The following is a 23799-nucleotide window of genomic DNA, read 5'->3' as shown; positions in this document are numbered from 1 at the left end:
CTCTCATACCCAGAAAGATACAGGCAGCGACTACGGTGGAACACCATCACCAGCAAGTTCCCCTCCACACATCATCCTGACAACTCGGAATGGTATCACCTTGGCTTCAACTTAACTGAGTCAAAACCCTGGAACACCCTCACTAACACCGCTTGGGCATCCCTACACCACAGGGGACAGTCTTCTCAAGGGCAATTAGGGGTGGACAATAAATGCTGGCCAGGCCAACATTTCATAAATATGTGAAAACTTGAAAGATGGAATCCTTCAGCTCAGCTGAATTGGCTTCCTGGTCAGCAACCAATATTTAAGATATTAATAGAATCTAGACAGCATAATTTTGGTAACCTTTGTTAAATGAAAGCTGAAATACTCTATTCCAAAGCATTACAAATAGTGAACTTTTAATTTTTGTACAATGAATTGTCCAATTTGAGTGATTCACAATATATTTGAAATGAAAAATATAAATTATAACAAAGCATTCATTCTCACTCGGTTTAAAGCTAGGGTTAATTATATACATATATACACACATCCACCCAAATATCAATCTGAATTGAAACCTACAATGACTAGAGTCAAAGAAGAGCCACATTTTGTGTTTCCAACTCTTTTTTTTCTCACCCAAGATAAAATAACATGAAATCTAGAAAATTAAAGCAATAAACACAAACTTTAAGGGCATTTTTAATTAAAATTTTTGCAAAGGCAAAATACTTTTAAGTAACTTAAAATAAATCTTAGTACAACAAAATACTAAGTTCTCTAATGGTCTTACAAGCAGGGTCTTAAACGAAGATGACTATATTATTAAGAACCTTGATTTAAATGGTACAAGATGAATTATACAAACATAATAAATAGATTTCCCTCTTACACGTATGTACAACACCAGGTGACTAAGTAGCTGTGGGTAGTAGAAAACAGATCAGCTAATGAAAATTGTCATTTTATGTCAAATAGCCATGTGGCTTTTGTTTTTAATTTCATAAAAGCAAAATTCGTAAATGGCTGGCTTTTTATTTCTTTTTCGTTTAAAAGGCGCTCAATTTATTTTCCTCAAGTTTCTCTGTTCCATGTGCAAACTTTGCCATTTCTTTTCCCCTTTATACTCAAGAATCATTTCAGTAATCGCATAATACTGTCTCTGTTGAAAGCACAGCTAAAAGTGATGTCTCTCGTCATTTTAAAAAAGGCAAATCCCTCAACTTGTTCTGTTAAATTCCAAAGTCTTTCAAGATTAGAAAACCATTACATGAAACCAATGGGGGTAGGAAAAGAAAACCTCAAAACAGGCATGATGATTTCTATTAAAACTTAATATAATGGTCTGGTACAGTCAGAAGTAAAAATGGTCAATTAAAATTAGATTTAGCACTGATCTACAGTATAGTGTGATGTGCCACATAGGTGAAACAGAGAAAAAAAATTAAACTATGAAACATGCCTGCGAAAGGAACACTCGATAATAGCACTATATATAAGAGCACAGTTTGGTATGTTCAGCCTCTGGGATCTGGCTGATATTTCAAAATTATCACAGGTATGGTGTGAAGACAATAGTTTTGAAGAGTCCATCTCAACTATATTGCATACCTTAATAAAATCACAGCATAAAAAAGGTAAACGGAATACATGTCTAGGTTATCAAATCGTTTGCAATTTGAAGTCATCTATCAACTTTGTTTTTCTTTTATTTTAAAATATATCAGCCATTGTTACACCTTAAGAATGTGTTGGTCCTGGGTCAGGAAGTTATTCAATCACGACACAAATGTGAAGGGTCTTGAATTTACAAGGCCTTTCTTCCCCAGCTATAAACCTCCCCTATAAAAGAACCTTTTTTTTTAAAATGTTTATTTATTTCAGTTTCTATGCAGTTCAAATGACAGCACTTAGCATAAAGCACAGTGACTGGGTCCTCTAAACGCTTTCTCCTTAGAAGAGTCTTGCTTGATGGTTTGTAAACTCGCTAGCTCTGTAGATGGTAATTCATCAATCAGCAAGCAGTGACTGTATTATGGGATGACTGATAGTTAAGCATATTGTTTTCTTTTTCTCTCTGTAAAATGTGAGCCATTTCAGTGGCAAGGCTTTTCCCCACATAACGTAGTGTTGTACAACTCAGTAGCTTGGGTACCAGTAGTTCTGTATTCATTTCACTTGCAGGCTTCGTACTTCTGTTTAAGCACACATTAGTCCAGTCCGATGAGCCTGTCCATTCTCAGGAGGATCTGAATTCTTACCACTCTGCATCTCCGATGGCTTTGGAAAACACATAATCTCTCCCATTCAGGTTCATGATCCCATCCTTCAGGTGGAACTTCCATTTATTCTTACTCCGGTGGATCTAAAGATACAACAAGTATCATTAAGGCAGATTAATAGTGTTTACAAGGGTAACAGATACTGCTTTGTCCTTCCACATGCCTTGCCCTTCAAAGATGATGACCCCTGCTGGCATTGGGAGGTAAACAGCACACTTACCTGCAGTTCCTACCACCGAAAAGGGCAACCACAAGGTCAAGGTTACACAGATATTCCTGACCTGGCACAGATTTGTCTGCTGCTAGGTTGATATCCTGGAATTCGCTATCCAACATCACCATGAAAGATTACTAACCCCACAGAACAACCACCAACAGGACTGCAGCAGATCCATGAAAGTGCTTTTTCACAGTAATTAAGAATATGCAGGAAGTGTGCTTTGACAGCATCATTCACTTTCTGAATTCAGTTGCAAAGGGCACTGGTTGCCCTCCAAATCAGCATTTACCTCATTTGCTCTTTCATAAGGTTATTTGATTCACAAAATATTGCAGTACAGAGTTCCAAAGAAAGCCTGGATTAGTAATCTTTTCTTGTCCTGTGTCTAAGTCTAGGGAGCTGTTCATCTGTGGATGGGATCACATCCAAGCCTGATCCTGTCATCAGTTGAAACTGCCTCCATGCAGCACATTTGGAACACAGGAACGTTGGAAAAGGAGTTGGCCAACCAACCCTTTGAGCCAGTTCCACCATTCAATGAGATCACAGTTGATCTGTGGCCTAGCTCCACATAACTGTCTTTGGCCTATACCCTTTAACACCCTTGCTTAACAAAAATTTATTTACCTCAAATTTATAATTAACAACTGATCCGGCAACCATTGCCATTTGTGGAGGAGAGTTCCAAGCCTCTACTATCCTTTGTGTATAGAAGTACTTCCTAACATCTCTCCTGAACAGTCTGGCCCTAATTATCAGACTACGCCCCCTAATTTGCAACCGCCAACCAGTAGAAATAGTTTATCTTTATCTCGCTTGTCTCCTCCTATTAATACCCTGTAGATTTCAATCAGAACACCTCTTAACCTTTAAATTCTAGAGAAAACAGACCTAATTTGTGAAATCTCTTCCTGTAACAACGCCTGAAATTCAGGTTCATTCTTGTAAATCTACATCATTTCCATGGCATCCGTCTTAATGTCCATTTATGTGACTTGGTGCCACATTTCATTTTATAATATTATCTTAAGTGCTTTAAGATGTTTTACTCCATTAAAAGTGCTGTGTATATGCAAATTATTGCTCTTTCCAGTTATGAACAAATCACTTATTATGCATTCCTGATTGCAGCTTATTTAGTATCATTCAGATTTCAATGGAAGACGGTGCTTTTTATACCAACAGATAGCTCAAATTCGTTACTAGCAATTGCATACTTTTGGACTGCAATTACAGCTGGAATGTAGGAAATTTACAGGCCAAGTAGCTGCACAGTAAACTCTCATAAACAGTAACGTGATAATCAGATCGAGGCATAATAATTGGGGACAATTATATCAAGGATAACTCCTGAACTCTACTCCAAAATAGGATATGGGACAGTTTTCATTCAGCTGAGCAGGAAGATGGGGCCTTGGTTTAACACCTTATCAGAAGGTTTGCATCAAGATTTAGTTCAGGTGCTGACTGCCATGGTTGTGGGTATATTCGCAGAGCTGGGAAGCTGATTTGCAGACATTTCATCCCCTGTCTAGGTGACATCTCCAGTGCTTTGGAGCCTCCTGTGAAGTACTGCTGAACTGTCTCTTCTGGAATTTATTTGGTTCCGTTCCTGCTGCTGCCAGGATTGACCTACAACGGATGAAATCAGAAAGCAACAACATCCCAGGATTTTACAGATTAGCCAAGGTACACAAACCAGACATATCACTTAGACCCACTCTGGCACTTCCAAGAACTCCATCACATAAACTGGCAAAAGAACTTCAACAAAAACTGGAACATCTTATCAGCGGATCCAAACACTCCATACAATCATCATATAATTCCTAGACAACATCAAGAACATAAACATAGACGTGGAGGAGACAATGATCTCATTCGATGTAATGGCACTGTTCACTTCAACTGACAAAACTCTAGCCACAGAGACAATAGCCCGCCTCCTTGACAAACAGAACAGATGACCTGACGAAGAACCTATCTACAAGAACTGCACACTCAAACTACTAGACCGGTGTTTGATGACACACTTTACATTCAACAATCAAACAGATGAATAAATCAATGGGACACCTATGGGCTCACCCATCTCTGGGCTCATAGCAGAAGCAGTGATGCAAAGACTGGAACAAACAGCCCTCCCACAAATCCAACTTAAACTCTGGATCAGAAACATGGACAACACTGTTGTAATTATTAAGAGAACAGAAACTGAGAACACACACTGGATTATCAATACCATGCTCACAGACATCAGATTTAAAAGAGAGGAGGAAACCAATAATCAACTCCCATTTCTGGATGTGACGGTAGAAGAACATAGAATGGTGAATGCACCACTAAAGTTTACAAAAGAGCCACACATGGATCAGATCCTGAACTACAACAGCAACCACCCAGACACACACAAGAGAGGCTGCATTAGGACCCCGTTCAAAAAGGGCTACAACACACTACAGCACTCCAAGAAAAAGAACACCTCTACAGACCCTTCACCAAGAACGGATACCCTCGCAACTTCATCCGCAGATGTCCGGCAGACAAACAACACGACAAGGACATGCCACAAGCCAACACACACTACCCACTCCAACTTACATAAGAAACATCTCGAACTAGCAGTCAGACTTCTCCGACCACTCAGATCCATGACAGCACATAAACCGACAGGGACACACAGACAACTCACGAGAACAATACCCATCATTTGCAAGACTAACGTAATTTACAAAATTCCATGCAAAGACTGCATGACACACTATATACGACAAACAGGCAGACAACTAGCAATCCGTGTGCACGAACACCAACTAGCCACTAAACGCCATAACCAGTTGCCCTAATAGTTACACTCACAGATGACAATGATCTTAAATTTGACTAGGAACACAACAGATGATAGGACAAGCTAAACGGAGGACAGCCAGAGAATTTCTAGAAGCATGGCACTCATCCATGGTCTCCATCAACAAACATATAGACCTAGACCCAATAGACCGGCCACTGCAACAAACCCCTAGAACAGGCAACCAGAAGCAGCAGGAACGGAATCAAAAAAATTCCAGAAGACACAGTACAGCAGCACTTCACAGGAGGCTCCAAAGCACTAAAGATGTCACCTGGACAGGAGATGAATCATCTGCAAATCAACTTCCCATCTTGGCGAATATACCCACAACCATGGCATCCTATCCAGAAGCTGGTGTATCTTCAGAAAGTTGAGAACTTGTGGAACTCTATAGCACAGAAAGCTGTTGGGGCCAGTTTGTTAGACATATTCAAGGAGGAGCTGCATATGGCGCTTACAGCTAAAGGGATCAAGGGGTACGGAGAGAAAGCAGGAGTTTGAATGGTGGTGCAGGCTCTAAGGGCAGATTTTTGATGTTTTTATGTACTAACTACATATGTATGTGTCAAACCCTTGACAAAATTTAGGCTTTGGCTGACAGGTAGGAAGTAAGGCTCAAGTCACCCAAGTACCAGGGAATAGTAATACATGAACTGGGAGCAGGCATAGGTAAAAACAATGACTGTAGATGCTGGAAACCAGATTCTGGATTAGTGGTGCTGGAAGAGTGCTCTTACAGCACCACTAATCCAGAATCTGGGAGCAGATATAGGCCAGGAGAAAGTGAGGTCTGCAAATGCTGGAGATCAAAGTTGAAACTTTATTGCTGGAACAGCACAGCAGGTCAGGCAGCATCCAGGGAACAGGAGATTCGACGTTTCGGGCACAGGCCCTTCTTCAGGAAGGCCTGTGCCCGAAACGTCGAATCTCCTGTTCCCTGGATGCTGCCTGACCTGCTGTGCTGTTCCAGCAATAAAGTTTCAACTCAGCAGATATAGGCCACTCAGTTCAAGTCTGCTCTACTAATTGACATGATCATAATTGATCTGATCAACTCCACTTTCCTGTCTATCCCAGATAACCACCATTTCCTTTGTCAGCAACGTTTCCTCTAAGCTGTGGACATGCAATCACTCCAAGGATCTCTGCACAGTGATCAGCTAGCAGTTCCATTAGCAGCAATGATTCTGGAGGTTGGTTCTGTGCATGGATCTGAGAAGACTGTGTAGAAGAAAAAATAATAGCAGGAAAACAGTTCATCAGTCAAGAATGTATCAACCTATGCCTTAAATTTCTATGACACTATCTCCCCTGTTCACGAGGGAAGAATTTCAAAGACTCAAAATCCTTTGACAGAAAGACTCCTTATTTTCAAACTATCCCTTCTAGTTCTAGTCTCTCCCACAAGGGAGAAACATTTCTTTCGGCATCACCCCTGTCAAGCTGTCTCAGGTTCTTAGATGCTTCAGTAGAAAACCTCATTCCTCTAAATGGCATTGGATACATGTCCAGCTTGCCAAACTTTCCTCATGCTATCTCTTTCTCATCCCACTACCACACCCAACTGTCACTGAATGGACCTTCTCTGGACTGCTTTCAAAACATTATATTTCTTCTTAAAGTGAGGAGATCAAAGATGTCCAGACTGGACTTACTGTTGCCCTATACAACTGCAGAAACAGAGCCCTACATTTATATTCCACTCCCCTTATAATAAAGGCCAACTTTCCAACTACCTTTCTAATCATTTGCTATACCTAACATTTTGTGATTCACGTACCAGGACACACACATCTGCAATCTCTTTTTAAATACCAAACAGTGGACAAATTCACACTATCCTAGATTATGCTAGCTGCCAAATCTTTTGCCACTCGCTCACTCTGTACCATACCCTCAAGCAGCTTCTTAGTCTTACTATTTATCATCACCACCCAAATTGATTCTATAGCTGGGATAACAATGTCATCCTTAATTAAGGTCAAAAGTCACACAACACCAGGTTATAGTCCAACAGGTTTATGTGAAACCACAAACTTTCGGAGAGCTGCCCGTTCGTCAGTTGAAGTCAACTGATAGAGGGGCAGTGCTCAAAAATCTTGTGATTTCAAATAAGCCTGTTGGACCATAACCTGGTGTTGTGTGACGTCTGACCTTGTCCACCCGAGTCCAACAATGGCACTTTCACATTATCCTTAATTAACAGAGTTACTCCTCCATCCTTTCCTCACTTCCTAATCTTCAAAATATCATGTACTTTAAATATTCTGGTCCCAATTTTTGTTGTCTTGCAGCCATCCTCTGTAATGGTTTGCAGATTATACTTACTGTATTTATTTTTATTTGCGCTGTCAATTCATCTTTATTATGAACGCTAAATACATTCAGATAAAGAACAATGGCCAACCCTAATAAGAAAGAATCAAACCATCTGTCTATGACATTCAATATTACCATTGTTGAACCCCCACCATTTCAGCAGTTACCAATGATTGGAAGCTTAATCGTACCAGCTACAATAGCAGGTTAAAGCCTGGGAAATCTGTGGCGAGTAATAAATCACCTTCTAACTCCCCAAAGCTTGTCAACATCTACAAAGTAAAAAAAAATCAGGAGTGTGAGCTACACTCTCAATTGCCATGATGAGCTCCAACAATATTTAAAAAGCCTGATGCCATCTCTGACAAAGCTTGGTTATGCCCATTCACCACATTAGTTATCCATTCCTTTTTCACTGCTAGCACACAGTGAAAGCAGTGTGCATCATTACAATGTGAGCTGCAGCATTGCCTTGTCCCAGAGCAGCACTTTCAAAACCCCATAATGTCTACTACCTAGAACAACAAGAACAGCAGGTGCAAGGGAGCATCATAACTTGCAAGTTTTCCTCCAAGTTATACGTCATTCTAATTTGAAACAATATCACCATTCCTTTACTGTGACTGGGTCAAAATCTTGGAACTCTCTCCCTGGAAGTACCTAAAACTGAACAGACTGCAGTGGTTCATGGTGGTTCTACACCAATTAAGGATAAGCAATAAAAGACCTTCCAAGAAACAGACTCATCCCAAGAGCATTTTTACAATTAATCCATCATAGTTCGTATTCTGAGTGATGGAACATTTGCCCATAATTTTCTAAACTTCTAATAACTCGCATTTTAGAATTTGGAAGGAATCTACAGATTTGTAGCTTCAGCATGAATGGCGGTACAGTGGTTTAAAATTGGTTGAAGCTTTTCAGAGATTAGTGTTGGAGTTTCACTCAATGTAGTAACAATCTGTAAGGCAAACAACAAATTACTTCTGGAAGTAACTCAGTTAAGAAAATTAGTAGCCTACAAAAAGTTTGGACATTCTCATAAGCAGCTTGTGAAACCAACAAAAGGATTACTGCCTTTTTCTTAACAAAATTAATAAATGTGATGAATACAACAGCATGTCAAGACTCACTACTATTCTTCAACATAGCGTTTTGCTGAAATAAATCAAATATCCTATTTTAACCACAAACACTTCAAATAAATGTCCTTTGCTTTCCTTTGTAACTATATTTTGTCGCTGGATTCTGACAATAGCTCAATCTCAATGGGAATATTTAGATGTCTGGAAGTAACTGCACTGACATACCTTTCTTGTCTCATCTGTAATGCACAAACTGCTAATCAGTTATTCATCCTGGAGGGCTGCTTGTTTCTGATAATAATGGGAATGAGCCCACTTAACCTAATCTTCAGCCTTGATCACAAGCTTGGAGTATAAAGAAGAGAGGAGCAGGAACAGTTCCAGCTGATAAGCCAACAATCTTTTTGCAGAAAAGGTTCAAAATATGACATTCTTTCCTCCAGCTTTTCTAACCATGATGAATACAACTGGTATCATGCAGGCACCTCCAGTGATCCCAGTGTCTTCTATTGTCCTGAACTTCAGCTGCCAATTTCAACAGTAGCATAGTTTGTTAGACATGCTTGTGTGCATGCCATCTTTATTTGCAGAACACCCCCTTGTTTCTCATTGATCACATTCTTAAAGATGACTACAGATACACTGTATACGTTCACAGCTCACAATACCCACATTAGTGAAGAAAGATAACAACACAAAAAAAGGAGCAAAACAAATAATAATCAGTCTTTCTCTTTCAGATGTCAGATGACTGAAATGTTATTTTGATTCCAGATTGCCAGCATTCTTGCTCTTTTTAAATTCCTTTCTTGGTAAAAATAATGCATTTACTCAAATAAACTCAACCGTCCACATCACCATTTGTGGCAACAGAACCCAAAAGTGCTAGGTACATTTTCTTTCCTCCCAATACAAAATACAAAACATCGTTTGCAAAGGAAGTTGTAAAAATAGATCAAATTATTCGTAAGATAACAAACTGAGGTGGCTACAGTGCTACAGGACAAATTAGATTTAATATTCCTGTGCAACAGAGATTCTCAATTCAAAGCTCTTGAAGTAGACTTGACATTTTGAGTGTCACCCATTGAAACAATATTATTTCTCTCCTTTGACGTTTTGTGAGCAATTTTGAAACAATCTTTTTTTTTGAACTTAAAGCTTAGGAGTCCTCCAGCAAAAGCCACTGTCACCTTGAAACCAATTATCTGCATTATAGACAATGGACAATACCCTTACTCAGTTCAGCATTTACGAGCATGGATCTATGTGAACTTAAGGCTTTGTACTGATTTACTCATACACTATGCGTGACTTGAGTACATACAGCGTCCATGTCGAAGTAATAAGAGCCTGTACCGTTCGTAAGTGGTTTTTGTTTATATAAAGGCAACTCCAAAATGCAGCAAAGCATTTTCCTCAGGTGGAACCAGCAAACTGGTTGAACATCTAGGGACAAAGCAGCTAGGAGTTTCCAATCAGTTACGCTGGTTCTCAAAGTAAGTTTGCCTGAAATTGGCATGACCTGAGTGAAAAATCACAGTCACTTCTAAAGTACAAATTGCATTAGAAGCCATCTGCCCAACAAAATTGACAATGCAACCCAGGATGAATGAATGACTATTGGGAGATTCATCCAAGTTTACTTGGTTGTAGGCTTCATCAAGGTTCTAAAACTTAAGTTGAGTCTTTGAGTTCAAGGACACAAATACACACATTTTAAACAATTAAAAACTCATTTTTTTAATGTACAAAGAAACTGAACACTGAGCAGCTTCAGCATATGACAGAGACAGAGTAGATCAGTGCAGTTCCAAGGGACTAACCAGGGTTTAACAACAATAAAGATTTTATTGGGAATAATAAAATTGAAAGCATAGGTGAGTGTGTAGGTTAGCAAATAAACACCTGCAGAAATGTGGTAATGGAGGGCCAAAAACTAAACAGATGGAATTTTAATATTAAGAGAATTGAGGGATAATTCGCCCCTCCCCTGCCGCGAGGAGCACAGGAAACAGAATCGGAATATGGAAGGAGGTTGTTGTACAGTATAGTACATGGAAGGAACAACAGATGGTTCATCTGTGATTGATATTATGGGAGTAGAACATGGAACATAGAAGAATACAGCGCAGTACAGGCCCTTCGGCCCTCGATGTTGCGCCGATCCAAGCCCACCTAACCTACATTAGCCCACTATCCTCCATATGCCTATCCAATGCCCGCTTAAATGCCCATAATGAGGGAGAGTCCACCACTGCTACTGGCAGGGCATTCCATAAACTCACGACTCGCTGAGTAAAGAACCTACCCCTAACATCTGTCCTATACCTACCCCCCCTTAATTTAAAGCTATGCCCCCTTGTAATACCCGACTCCATACTTGGAAAAAGATTCTCACTGTCGACCCTATCTAAACACCTAATCATCTTGTACACCTCTATCAAGTCACCCCTAAACCTTCTTTTCTCCAATGAAAACAACCCCAAGTGCCTCAGCCTTTCCTCATACGATCTTTCTACCATACCAGGCAACATCCTGGTAAACCTCCTCTGCACCCGTTCCAGTGCCTCCACATCCTTCCTATAGTATGGCGACCAAAACTGCACACAATACTCCAGATGCGGCCGCACCAGAGTCTTATACAACTGCAACATGACCTCAGTACTCCGGAACTCAATTCCTCTACCAATAAAAGCCAGTACGCCATATGCCTTCTTCACCGCACTATTAACCTGGGTGGCAACTTTCAAAGATCTGTGTACATGGACACCAAGATCCCTCTGCTCATCCACACTACCAAGTATCCGTCCATTAGCCCAGTACCCCATCATTTTATTACTCTTACCAAAGTGAATCACCTCACACTTAGCTACATTGAACTCCATTTGCCACCTTTCTGCCCAGTTCTGCAGCTTATCTATATCCCGCTATAACCTGCCACATCCTTCCTCACTGTCTACAACTCCTCCGACTTTCGTATCATCCGCAAACTTGCTCACCCAACCTTCTAACCCCTCCTCCAGGTCATTTATAAAAATGACAAACAGCAATGGTCCCAAAACAGATCCTTGCGGAACACCACTAGTGACGGCACTCCAAGATGAACCTTTGCCATCAACTACTACCCTCTGTCTTCTTCCAGCTAGCCAACTCCTAATCCAAACCTCCAACTCACCCCCAATGCCATACCTCTGTATTTTTTGCAGTAGTCTACCATGGGGAACCTTATAAAACGCCTTACTAAAATCCATATACACCACATCTACCGCTTTCCCCTCATCCACCTCCTTAGTCACCTTCTCAAAGAATTCAATAAGGTTTGTGAGGCACGACCTGCCCTTCACAAAACCATGCTGACTATCCTTGATCACATTATTCCTATCCAGATGTTCATAAATCCTATCCCTTACAATTCTCTCTAAGATTTTGCCCACAACAGAAGTGAGACTCACCGGCCTATAGTTACTAGGGTTATCCCTACTCCCCTTCTTGAACAAGGGAACCACATTTGCTAGCCTCCAATCTCCTGGCACTACTCCTGTAGACAACGAGGACATAAAAATCAAGGCCAATGGCTCTGCAATCTCCTCCTTTGCTTCCCAGAGAATCCTAGGATAAATGCCATCAGGCCCAGGGGACTTATCTATTTTCACCCTTTCCAGAATTTCCAACACCTCTTCTCTACATACCTCAAAGCCATCCATTCTACTTAATTGTGACTCAGTACTCACATTGACAACAATGTCCTGTTCCTGATTGAATACTGACGAAAAGTATTCATTCAATGTCTCCCCAATCTCTTCAGCCTCCACACGCAACTTCCCACTACTATCCTTGACTGGACCTATTCCTACCCTAGTCATTCTTTTATTCCTGACATACCAATAGAAAGCCTTAGGGTTTTCCCTAATCCTACGAACTAAGGACCTTTCATGTCCCCTCCTTGCTGCTCTTAGCTCTCTCTTCAGGTCCTTCCTGGCTACCTTATAACTCTCAATCGCCCCAATTGAACCTTCACGCCTCATCTTTACATAGGCTGCCCTCTTCCATTTAACAAGGGATTCCAATTCCTTATTAAACCACAGCTCCCTCACACGACCCTTTCCTCCCTGCCTGACGGGTACATACTTATCAAGGACACTCAATAGTTGCTCCTTGAACAAGCTCCACATATCAATTACGCCCTTGCCTTGAAGCTTACTTTTCCAAGCCACACATCCTAAGTCATGCCTCACCGCATCATAATTTCCCTACCCCCAGCTATAACTCTTGCCCTGTAGTGCACACTTATCCCTCTCCATCACTAGAGTAAAAGTCACCAAATTGTGGTCACTGTCCCCAAAGTGCTCACCTACCTCTAATTCTAACACCTAGCCTGGTTCATTACCCAGAACCAAATCCAGTATGGCCTCACCTCTTGTTGGCCTATCTACATATTGTGTCAGGAAACCCTCCTGCACACATTGGACAAACACTGACCCATCTAACGAACTTGAGCTATAGCTTTCCCAATCAATATCAGGAAAGTTAAAGTCTCCCATAACAACCACCCTATTACTTTCACTGTTCTCTTGAATCATCCTCGCAATCCTTTCTTCTACGTTTCTAGGACTGTTAGGAGGCCTGTAAAAAACTCCTAACAGGGTGAGCTCACCTTTCCTATTCCTAACCTCAACCCAAACTACCTCAGATGGCGAGTCTTCATCCATCGTCCTTTCCACAGCTGTAATACTATCTTTGACAAGCAATGCCACACCTCCCCCTCTTTTACCCCCACCTCTGACCCTACTAAAACATTTAAACCCTGGAACCTGCAACAGCCAATCCTGTCCCTGTTCTACCCATGTCTCCGTAATAGCCACAAGTAGTGAGGTCTTATGAGATAGCAAGGTCAAGGTGGTGGCTGGACATGATTTGGGGAGTTTACATGGAAGGAGAGATCAAGAGAGAGAGGAGAGGGCAGTGAAATCAGGAAAGCACAATGAGTTGAGGTGGAGATTGAAATCATCAAAGATGAGAAATTACTTGATACAAAGGGAGGAATGCACAAAGATTCCTCAATGAGAACACTTTTATTGTACTCAAGTAGGTAGTAGAGAACAAATATGCTTGACGACGGAGCGTTGGTTAACAAATCACTGCAGCGCTCCAAGTGTTGAATGGTCAGAGGTAGTGTATTTAGCATAATGTATTAAACCTAACATGGGTACAGACATTAAAAGGAGCTCACAGTTTCTCCAGATCAATCCTATTAATGCTGGTGACGGAAATGAAGAACTAAACCAGTTCAAGCCTGACAGAAAGATCTATTTAACTGATCAGAATTGTACAGTAGCTATTGAGAGTCATGGGTTGAGTCATGATGGAAGTATACATTTATGACCTCTAATACGAACTGATATACTGCACTCAATGGCATCTTTCATCAATTTATTGCTTCATTGTCCAAATTTAAGAAGTGTTATAACCCACAGTCATTTTCAAATGCTCATAATCTGTGCAACTCTAGACAATCTGATCAAGTATAAAACTTAAACCATGCTCATTTGTTCAATGAATAACCAATTTTCCAGTTAGTTTACATTTCAGGCCGTTTATTAAAAAAAGAAAACAGAGCAGAATGACAGACATTAACGTGCAAAAAGCTGTAACCACAAACCGGTTAGAAGCAGACCGCAGAAGCTTAATGTAATCAATTCCGATTAATGTCAGGCACAGCAAACCCTATAGCACAGCACTTGCCTTTAAAAGCAAACCTCCCTCAAATCAACAGAATAACTTTGCTGATACTCAGAAAATGGGTAACATTTCAAAATTCTAGATTCCACAAACTCCCAAATCAGATTTTCTCCAAAACGTTAAAATAAACCTGCACTTCTCAAGTTTTGAAAGGCATGATTTATGGCAGCTTGCAAAGGTTTTTCATTCATTTTATGTGAATCTCAGTATAAGCCATCAATATTATTAGCACATAGTAACTGAAATGGTGCCCTGTGAAGAGGTGAAACTCTGCCTGCCAGATGCGTCTGTTTGTTTTACTTGGTCTAAGTTTCTTTTTCAAGTTTTCCTGTGCTAATATGAATGTAATAAATCAATATTAATATAATAAATCAAACAAGGCTCAAAATGCTCATTCAAATACACGCACGTCATCAAACTCCAAGAGGTGAAATACCAATAAGTGAATACTAAATTGAAAAGACTTACTAGAGACCAACATAACTTGATTATGGCATGCTACATTACAGCAACTAAATTTTCAATTAGCGCAATACAGCATAAACATTTCTGGTGGAGAATCACATCAAGCAAAAGTAAATACAAAACAAAGCATTCTATAAAACACAATAACATTATAATTTCTCCTCTGAAATTGACATTGTAAAGGTACTAACCAGATTATAAATTGACACCAGTTCTGTGAAACCTCAGGCAGGTGTTGGAAAACATTTTGTATTCAATTGCAAGCTTACTAATTTACATCATGTAATAGTTTAGTATTACCATTGTACTTGTGGCATTAGTTTAAAAAGGTAACATTCTATTATCACTGGAGAAACTCAGCAGGTCTGGCAGGGGGAAAGCAGAGCTAACATTTCAAGTCCAGTGACCCTTCATCAGAAATGACAATGAAGAGTCACTGGACTCTACATGAGAAATTTGCTTTCTCCCAGATGCTGCCAGACCGGCAGAGTTTCTCAGCAATTTCTGTTTTTGTTTCAGATCTCTGGCATTTGTAGTTGTTTATTTTATTTTAGTATCACTTTTTGATTGGCTTTTTTTCAAGTTTATAAACTTCTAGCTTTACAGTTAAACTTTGGGATTTTGGGGCTTAAAAGTCATCAGAGCAGCAGATTACTGGGATACTACTGTCACTCCAAGAGGTGATTTTTCCAGGACCAGAAAGCCTTTAGGCTATTCCCAACTTGGGTACACCTGATCAAACGTATACTGCTCATATAGCACCTACAAGTGATCCTCTCCCATTCCACTGCCGGAGTGGACAAAACGACTAGACATGTTGTCCATCACTGCTATTTGTGAGGTCTTCAAAAAACTCAAGTTGTTGAGCCAATACCTAACATCATCATGACAGGAACAAACTTATCGACTATGAAGGTTTTCCATTAACAAGGAACCTGGAATATCACTTTTGTTTCATAATGAAAAATGGTGTTCCAGCCAGTTAAAGTCATAGAGATATACAGCATGGAAACAGACCCTTCAGTTCAACTCGTCCATGCTGACCAGATGCCCTAAAATAATCTAGTCCCATTCTCCAGCATTTGGCCCATATCCCTCTGAACTCTTCCTGTTCAGGTACAGATCACATGCCTTATAAATGTTGCAATGCACCAGCCTCCACCATTTCCTGTTAGCAGATTACTTGAAAATAAAGATTCTTCGCTGGGCCTCTGTGAATCAAATTCAACTCCTGAACCAGCAATCACAGATTTAAAATCATCGGCAAAAAGCTAAAGGAAAGTGGAGGAGAAACTTTCCATAAAGAATTGTCAGGATATGTAATACTTTAAATGTAAAGGTCCTGGAAAGTGATCCATAAATAATTTTAAAATGAAGTTCAACAGGTACTTAAGGATGAGCAGCTTATATGGTAACTGACAAAAACACGGTGTGGGACTTTAGCGTGAATGTTTTCTCAGACAGCTAGCACAGTCGCATACAAACACATGTAATAAAAGCAGAGATCAGTAGAGGATTCTGTCCCTTCAGCTGCTCCACCATTCCATGACTAATTTGTTGGTTTTGAATTCCATGCTCCCACCTACTCCCGACAATGCTGAATTCCATGAGAATGTATCCCCCTCTGTTTTATTGACTCAGCTTCCACTGCCTTCTGAAGCAGAGTTCCAAAGTTGAGCAACCTCTGAGACATATCTTTGTAATGTAAGGTCAATTCCAGATTTTAGAACAGCGCTCTCTGCTTCTGGACTGGGCCACAAGAGGAACTTTCCACATCCACCCCATAAAATAGCAATCATGATCTTACACATTTCAATAAAATCATCCTTCATTCTTCGAAACTCCAGTGAAAACAAGCCCAGATCTATTCTGAGGCTAACCTATTTTATCAAGGTATCAATCCTCCTCTGAACCACCTCTCTATGGCCTCTGGTATTGAAAGTGTCCATGCTTTTAAATCAGTTTAGAGATCTAAAGATCAATTTTTCTATCCTGGTTGAGATAGTCCATCCACCAAGATGGAGGCAGCATGGTAGGAAGTGTTCAGGCTTGTTGGGGCGTGTCTGCTCCAGGCCAGCAGCACAGTTTTCTCAATGCACTTTTCGCCTTTTGTTTTCCTTCTTCCTTTCTTCATCATCTTTGAGTCCGGAGTGTTGTCAGCAAGGCAGTGACTGCAGCATTGGCAGCATGGAGGGGGACATCTGGTGATGGTAGGCCTAGAGCTTGGACTCCCGGTGGTATCGGCGAGATGACAGCGGTAGCAGAACTGGGGTCTCCTGCTGCATTGGCATTGTTATTGCTGTTGCCAGAGTTGGACTCCTTGAGGACCAGACGACCTTGCAACGCCCAGAAGTGTTCGAGACCCCAGTTTGAACAGAAGACGAACTCTTACTTAAGTCATTACTTTGTACCCTTAAAGTAACTCTCCAGATTGTGGTGACAAAACACATTTTATGTATCTTCAAGATAAATGTGACAATAAATAAATCATTCATTCATTCATATAAATCATTTATATTATTCCTAGCTACTAGGAGCTTGTACAACGGTCCTAGATAGGAGGTTCCTAGACTACTAGGAACTAGTTGCTGCAGTTTAGCAGAGACATGAACAATAACTTCCATTCTAGTGCCATCAATTGGTATTACATGGAAAGTGAACAGTAAAGTACTGTTCTTTGAAGCCAGCATTTTTCCACAGGAAATGTTTACATAGGAATTGTGAATGAAGCACACAACTTTGGTCATGATTTTAACATTCATAAGAGTCATGCACTGGGACAAGTGCCAGGCTCTTTTCTATTTGTTAGACTCTCACCTTATCATACTGGCAGACAACAACATTTTCTGTGTCAAAGAGTTCTTGGCCCTCTTCATCACTGACATCATCTTCACTGTTGAGTGGTTCCTTAGAAGGTTAGAAAAAAAACAATTAAGGCAGAATTTAAACAAATGCAGAACAGTCTGCACTTTGCTGAGGGCAGACAAGCCAAGATGGGTTAAACATGCATGTGCACATGGTCTACACACAAGCCTGACATTTCTCAGAGAATTTCACATTTCTACAATTCCAGTTTCTTGAACATTCCTCACTCTCCCTAGTTTGAGGTTGGAATCTGCGCTTTCAGCTGTGCAGACTCAGATTTGAAATTCCCACCTTAGCTTTCTCTGCCTTTTCTCCCTGAACACCTTCCTTAAAATTCACATCTGACAAAGTTTTCATCCTTCCCTCCAGATACCTTCTTCTTTGATTGCGTGTCAATCTGTCAAATTATGGTTTTTGCAAAATACTTTAAGGCAATTTTCTTTATGCTAATGATACATTAGTGCAATGTATTACTATTGCATTCATATGAGCATGAAGAAATGGACAATTGTGCAAAATTTCAAACAGTCATATCAATTTATACCACAGAAGAAAACAGTGATAATTGGTTAGCAAGTTGACCCTGATTGGCAGAGGCATTGCCCTGGAGAAAGCAGGGCAAGCCTTAAGCTCCCAGTAAATTTTGAAAAGTGCAAGTGTTTTCCTTGTCTAGTGACAAGCGTCTCTTTTCAGCAATATTCTCAAATTCTCCTCTACCAAGCACCAGGGTACATGACCTCCTTAAAGCATATTTTTAATGGTAAATGAAGAGATTTCAAAGATAACTTAAGTATTTGGAATGTTGTGTAAACCAGCTTTTGAAGCACGTCCAGTTACCTCTTCAACTTGCCCATCTTCCCCAACCTCCTCCTTGTCTTTTTCTTCTTCCTCATCGTCATACTCATCCTCTTCGTCGTCCTCATCTTCCTCCGAAGAAGTGTCTCCAGAGCCATCTACTTGCACCACTAAAGGGGGTTGTGGTTGTTGCTGCTGCTGCTGCTGTTGCTGCTGCTGCTGTTGTTGCTGTGGCTGCTGCTGAACGGGAGCGGAGCTGTTTGTTTGACCAACCTGTGTTGAAGGGGTTGCTGCTACAGTGGTGGCTTGCATAACCTGAAAAGTTTATTATGATAGCTGTCATTTTCAAAAAAAAACAAAGTTAGACAGTCTAGCATCATTACAGCCACCTCACTCTGAACATATTTAACTTGGACATAAAAACAGAACAGATATTTTAGACAGATTTTAATTCTAAGATCATGTATACAAGTCTGGTAATGAGGTACAAGAAAGCACAAGAATTTCAAAACAAACCCATGGCCTCGTACTGGTTAAATAAGCTTTCTTGTATTCTTTGGGCCAAGTACAGAACTCTTGACAATGGTAACATCAATGAGCTGAACACTGGGAGTTAATCCAAAGACTGAGGCAAGCCTGCAGTCTGCGAGTCAGTTAAGTCAGATTCCAGAAAGCATCACAGTCAAGTGGTACCAGATGACTTCTCCAATGGAACTGAATGTACAATGTAAAGATATAATTTCACTTTTATATTTATGAAGCAAGTCCAGTAAATAACATTGATACTATCCTATATACTTCTTCTACAGGATACCTGTGTGTTTGAAGGGACCTTGTTCCCTGCAACAAGAATTTGCTGGGGTTGAATGATCACTCCAGTCTGCTGAGGGATACTTCCAGGTGGCAGTGGAGCCAGCATCTACAGGGAAGGAAGGCGTAAATCAAGCTTAATGACGACACTCCACAACAGGATTTCAAGTTTTAAGTAAATAGCATAATGTTACTCAAACACAGTAAAAGATTAGTGAAGGATAGAATGAGGTCCATAAGGAACATTCAGTGTAAGCTGCTCACTGAAACAAAGGACATGGCAGAGGTACTACATGAATATTTTGTTTTTGTCTTCACCACATTAGACAAAGGTGACAATGGCCTAGTTGAAATATGGGTGTTGAGCAACTGAGCATTATAGTGATGAATAAAGAGGTGCTAAAGAGGCCAGCAGCACTCCATGTTGACATGTCGCCAGGCCTGCATGGGATGCTTTCTAGATTGGTGACAGACGTAAGGGAGCAAATTGCAGAGCCATTGACAGAAATTTTCTAAGCCTCTCTGAACATAAGATTAGTCCCTGGGAACTGGAGGATTGCAAATGTGACACCATTATTCTGTTTAAGAAAGGGGCAAAGGATAACTCAGAAAAATGCAGACCTATCAGCATGACATTGATAGTGGGAAAACTGATAGAAGCCATAACACGTGATATCATATGGTTAGAGAAAAATAAGTTTATACTAAATAGTCAACCTGGCTTTATCAAGAGCAGGTCATGGCTGACAAATTTAGTTGAGTTATTTGATGATAACATAGGCAGTAGATGAGGGTAGTGCTGTGGATGAATATTTAGACTTTCCAAAAGCATTTGATATGTTGCCACATGGTAGATTGGTTAGCAAATTAGAAATGTTTAGGGTGCTTTTTTAGCTTAGATTATATACAGTGTGGAAACAGGCCCTTCGGCCCAACAAGTCCACACCGACCCTCCGAAGAGCAACCCACCCAGACCCACTCTCCTACATCTAACTCCATGGGCAATTTAGCATGGCTAATTCACCTAACCTGCATATTTTTGGACTGTGGGAGGAAACCGGAGCACCCGGAGGAAACCCACGCAGACACGGGGAGAATGTGCAAACTCCACACAGACAGTTGCCTGAGGCGGGAATTGAACCTGGGTGAGGCAGCAATGCTAACCACTGAGCCACTGTGCCGCCCAAAACCAGAGCGCCTGAAGGAAACCCACACAGACACAGGGAGCATGCGTGATCACCACACAGACAGTCACCTGAGGCTGGAATTGAACCCAGGTCCCTGACACTTTGAAGCAGCATTGCTAACCAGTTAGCTACAAGGATTTTGACCCAGTGGTTTCTTAGCAACATGGATTAGAAGTTGGTTAAAATATAGGAAACAGAGGGCAAGTACAGACGGACGTTTCTCGGACTGGAGACAAGTTGATAGTGGTGTTCCCTAGGGGATGAGTATTGGGATCTTTGCTTTTTCTGATTTATTTAAGACATTTGGAGATGGATGTTGAGGGCAAAAATCTCTAAATTTGCAGATGATACTAAGCTAGGAAGGTTAGTGAATTGTGAGAATGATGATGAACGACTACAGAAGGAATTGAAAAGTTGGTCAAATTGGCAGATCCCTGGCAGACGGTTTTCAATGCTGTGAAATGGGAAGTAATGTATCTTGGTAGAAGAAACAAAGAAGCAATATAGGTTCAATAGTACAATTGTGAGGGGAGTATAACAGCAGAGAGACCTCAGGATCACTTGCATGATTCGCTGAAAGTAGTCAGGCAAGTTGAAACAGTTGTTAAAGTGGTTAATAGGATTCTTAGGTATATAACCAGAAGCATAGTGTGTAAACAAGGAAGTAAATGCTACACCTCTACAAATCATTGGCCTGACCACAAATGGAGTACTGTGTTCAATTCTGGGCACCTTATTTAAGGAAGGATGTTGAAGCTTCGGAGAGAGTGCAAGGGAGATTTACTAGAATGGTACCAGGATGGAGGGATTTTAGATACAAGGAAAGATTAGAGAGTGTTTATTCTCCTTCAAAGTGACTTGGTTAATGTGTTCAAACCTATGAATAATTTTGACAAAGACAGATATTCATGTTTTCACCAGCTGATATGTTGGTAACCATGAGTCTCAATTTCAAGACAGTCAGGAACAGAGCGAGGAGTGAGATGAAGAGTCATAGAGAGGTACTGCACGGAAACAGACCCTACAGTCCAACTCATCCATGCCAACCAGATATCCCAACCCAATCTAGTCCCATCTACCAGCACCTGGCCCATATCCCTTCAAATCCTTCCTGTTCATATACCCATCCAGATGCCTTTTAAATGTTGCAATTGTACTAGCCTCCACCACTTCCTCTGGCAGCCCGTTCCACACACACGATCCTCTGCGTGGAAAAGTTGCCCCTCAGGTCTCTTTTATATCTTTCCCCTCTCATCCTAAACCTATGCCCTCTAGTTCTGGACTCCCGTACCCCAGGGAAAGAACCTTGTCTATTTATCCTATCCATGCTCCTCATGAGTTTATAAATCTCTATAAGGTCACCCCTCAGCTTCCGACACTTCAGGGAAAACAGGCCCAGCCTGTTCAACCTCTCCCTGTAGCTCAAATCCTCCAACCCTGGCAACATCATTGTAAATCTTTTCTGAACCCTTTCAAATTTCACAACACCATTCCGATAGGGAGGAGACCAGAACTGCACACAATATTCCAAAAGTGGCCTAACCTGTAGAGCCGCAACATGACCTCTCAACTCCTGTACTCAATATCTGGCCAATAAAGGAAAGCATACCAAACACCTTCTTCACTATCCTGTCTACCTACGACTCTACTGTCAAGGAACTATGTACCTGCACTCCAAGGTCTCTTTGTTCAGCAACACTCCCTGGGATTTTACCATTAAGTGTATAAGTCCTGCTAAGATTTGCTTTCCCAAAATCCCAAACCTTGCATTTATCTAAATTAAACTCCATCTGGTACTCCCCAGCCCACTGGCCCATCTGATCAAGATCCTGTTGTAATCCGAGGAAACCTTCTTTGCTGTCCACTCCACCTCCAATTTTGGTGTCATCTGCAAACTTACTAACTATACCTCAGAGTTGTTAGGATTTGGAATGTGCTGCCAGGGAGAATGGTGAAGTATGATTCCATAGGAGGTTTCATAAGAGAGCTGGATAAATGTTTGAATTAGAGGGCTACAGAAATAGGGCTGGAGAATGGGACAAACTGCGTAGCTCTTCTGGAAGCTGATACAGGCACGATGGGTTGAATGGCCTCTTGCTGCACTGTAAAATTCTATGAGACAATTACATTCATATGTAGAACATAGAATACATCTTACTCTTCTGAAAAATGTGTTGCTGGAAAAGTGCAGCAGGTCAGGCAGCATCCAAGGAGCAGGAGAATCAATGTTTCGAGCATAAGCCCTTCTGCCCGAAACGTTGATTCTCCTGCTCCTTGGATGCTGCCTGACCTGCTGCGCTTTTCCAGCAACACACTTTTCAGCTCTGATCGCCAGCATCTGCAGTCCTCACTTTCTCCTATATCTTACTCTTCATCTCTTACAATCTTGGTTGAATTTTTCAAGGTGGTGATGAAGGTGATTGATGAGGGTAGAGCAGTGGATGTTGTTTACATGGATTTTAGTAAGGTTTTTGTTAAGGTCTCTCTTGGTAAACTCATCCGGAAGATTAGGATGAATGGGATCCACAGTGGGCTCTGCCAGTAGAAGGCAGAGTGTAGTGGTGGAAGGGTATTTTTCAGGTTGGAGGTCCGTGACCAGTGGTGCTCCGCAGGGATCCGTACTGTGACTTCTGCTGTTTGTAATATTTGTAAATGACTTAGATGAAAATGTAGATGGTGCATTAGAAAGTTTGCAGATGACACAAAGATCAGTGGAGTTGTGGATAGTGTAGAAGGTTGTCAAAAGATACAGTGGGATACAGATCAGTTGCAGATATGTGGACAGAAATGTCAGATGGAGTTTAATCTGGGTAAGTGTGAGGTGCTGCACTTTGGGAGATCAAATGTTAAGGAAAAGTATAGAGTTAATGGCAGAATCCTCAACAGCATTAATGTACAGAAAGATCTTGGGGGTTCAAGTCCATAGATCCCTGAAAGCGGCCATGCAAGTAGATAGGGTAGTAAAGAAGGCGTAGGGCATATTTGTTTTGATTGGCCAAGGAAGTAAGTATAAGAGTCAGGATGTCATGTTGCAGCTTTATAAGACTTTGGTTAGGTGACACTTAAGAGTATTACGCTAAATTCTGGTTGCCACATTACAGAAAGGATATGGAGGCCTTGGAGAAGGTGTAGAAAAGGTTTAGGAGGATGCTGCCTGGATTAGAGGATATGAGCTCTAAGGAGAGGCTAG

General features: G+C 40.9%; 1 protein-coding gene across 3 annotated transcripts in view; it reads right to left on the bottom strand.

The window, feature by feature from the left end:
- Positions 1–383: 383 nt before the first annotated feature.
- Positions 384–23799, bottom strand: part of gtf2a1 (general transcription factor IIA, 1) — a 72831-nt gene continuing 49415 nt past the window's right edge. For all 3 annotated transcript variants that reach the window (XM_043696979.2, XM_043696978.2, XM_087989603.1), the window contains exons 7-10: positions 19427–19531; positions 18655–18927; positions 17770–17859; positions 384–2353 (exon numbers count right to left, since the gene is read on the bottom strand). In XM_043696979.2, coding sequence (XP_043552914.1) covers positions 2246–2353; positions 17770–17859; positions 18655–18927; positions 19427–19531 — 576 coding nt within the window. In that variant the 3' untranslated portion in view covers positions 384–2245. The remainder of the gene's footprint in view (positions 2354–17769; positions 17860–18654; positions 18928–19426; positions 19532–23799) is intronic.

Source organism: Chiloscyllium plagiosum, unplaced genomic scaffold (genome assembly GCF_037043375.1).
Source record: "Chiloscyllium plagiosum isolate Xiang-an unplaced genomic scaffold, Cpla_swu_hap1 HiC_scaffold_8, whole genome shotgun sequence".
NCBI lineage: Eukaryota > Metazoa > Chordata > Chondrichthyes > Orectolobiformes > Hemiscylliidae > Chiloscyllium > Chiloscyllium plagiosum.
Note: the sequence above shows the minus strand (reverse complement) of the source record. Positions and strands in the feature narration are given on the sequence as shown.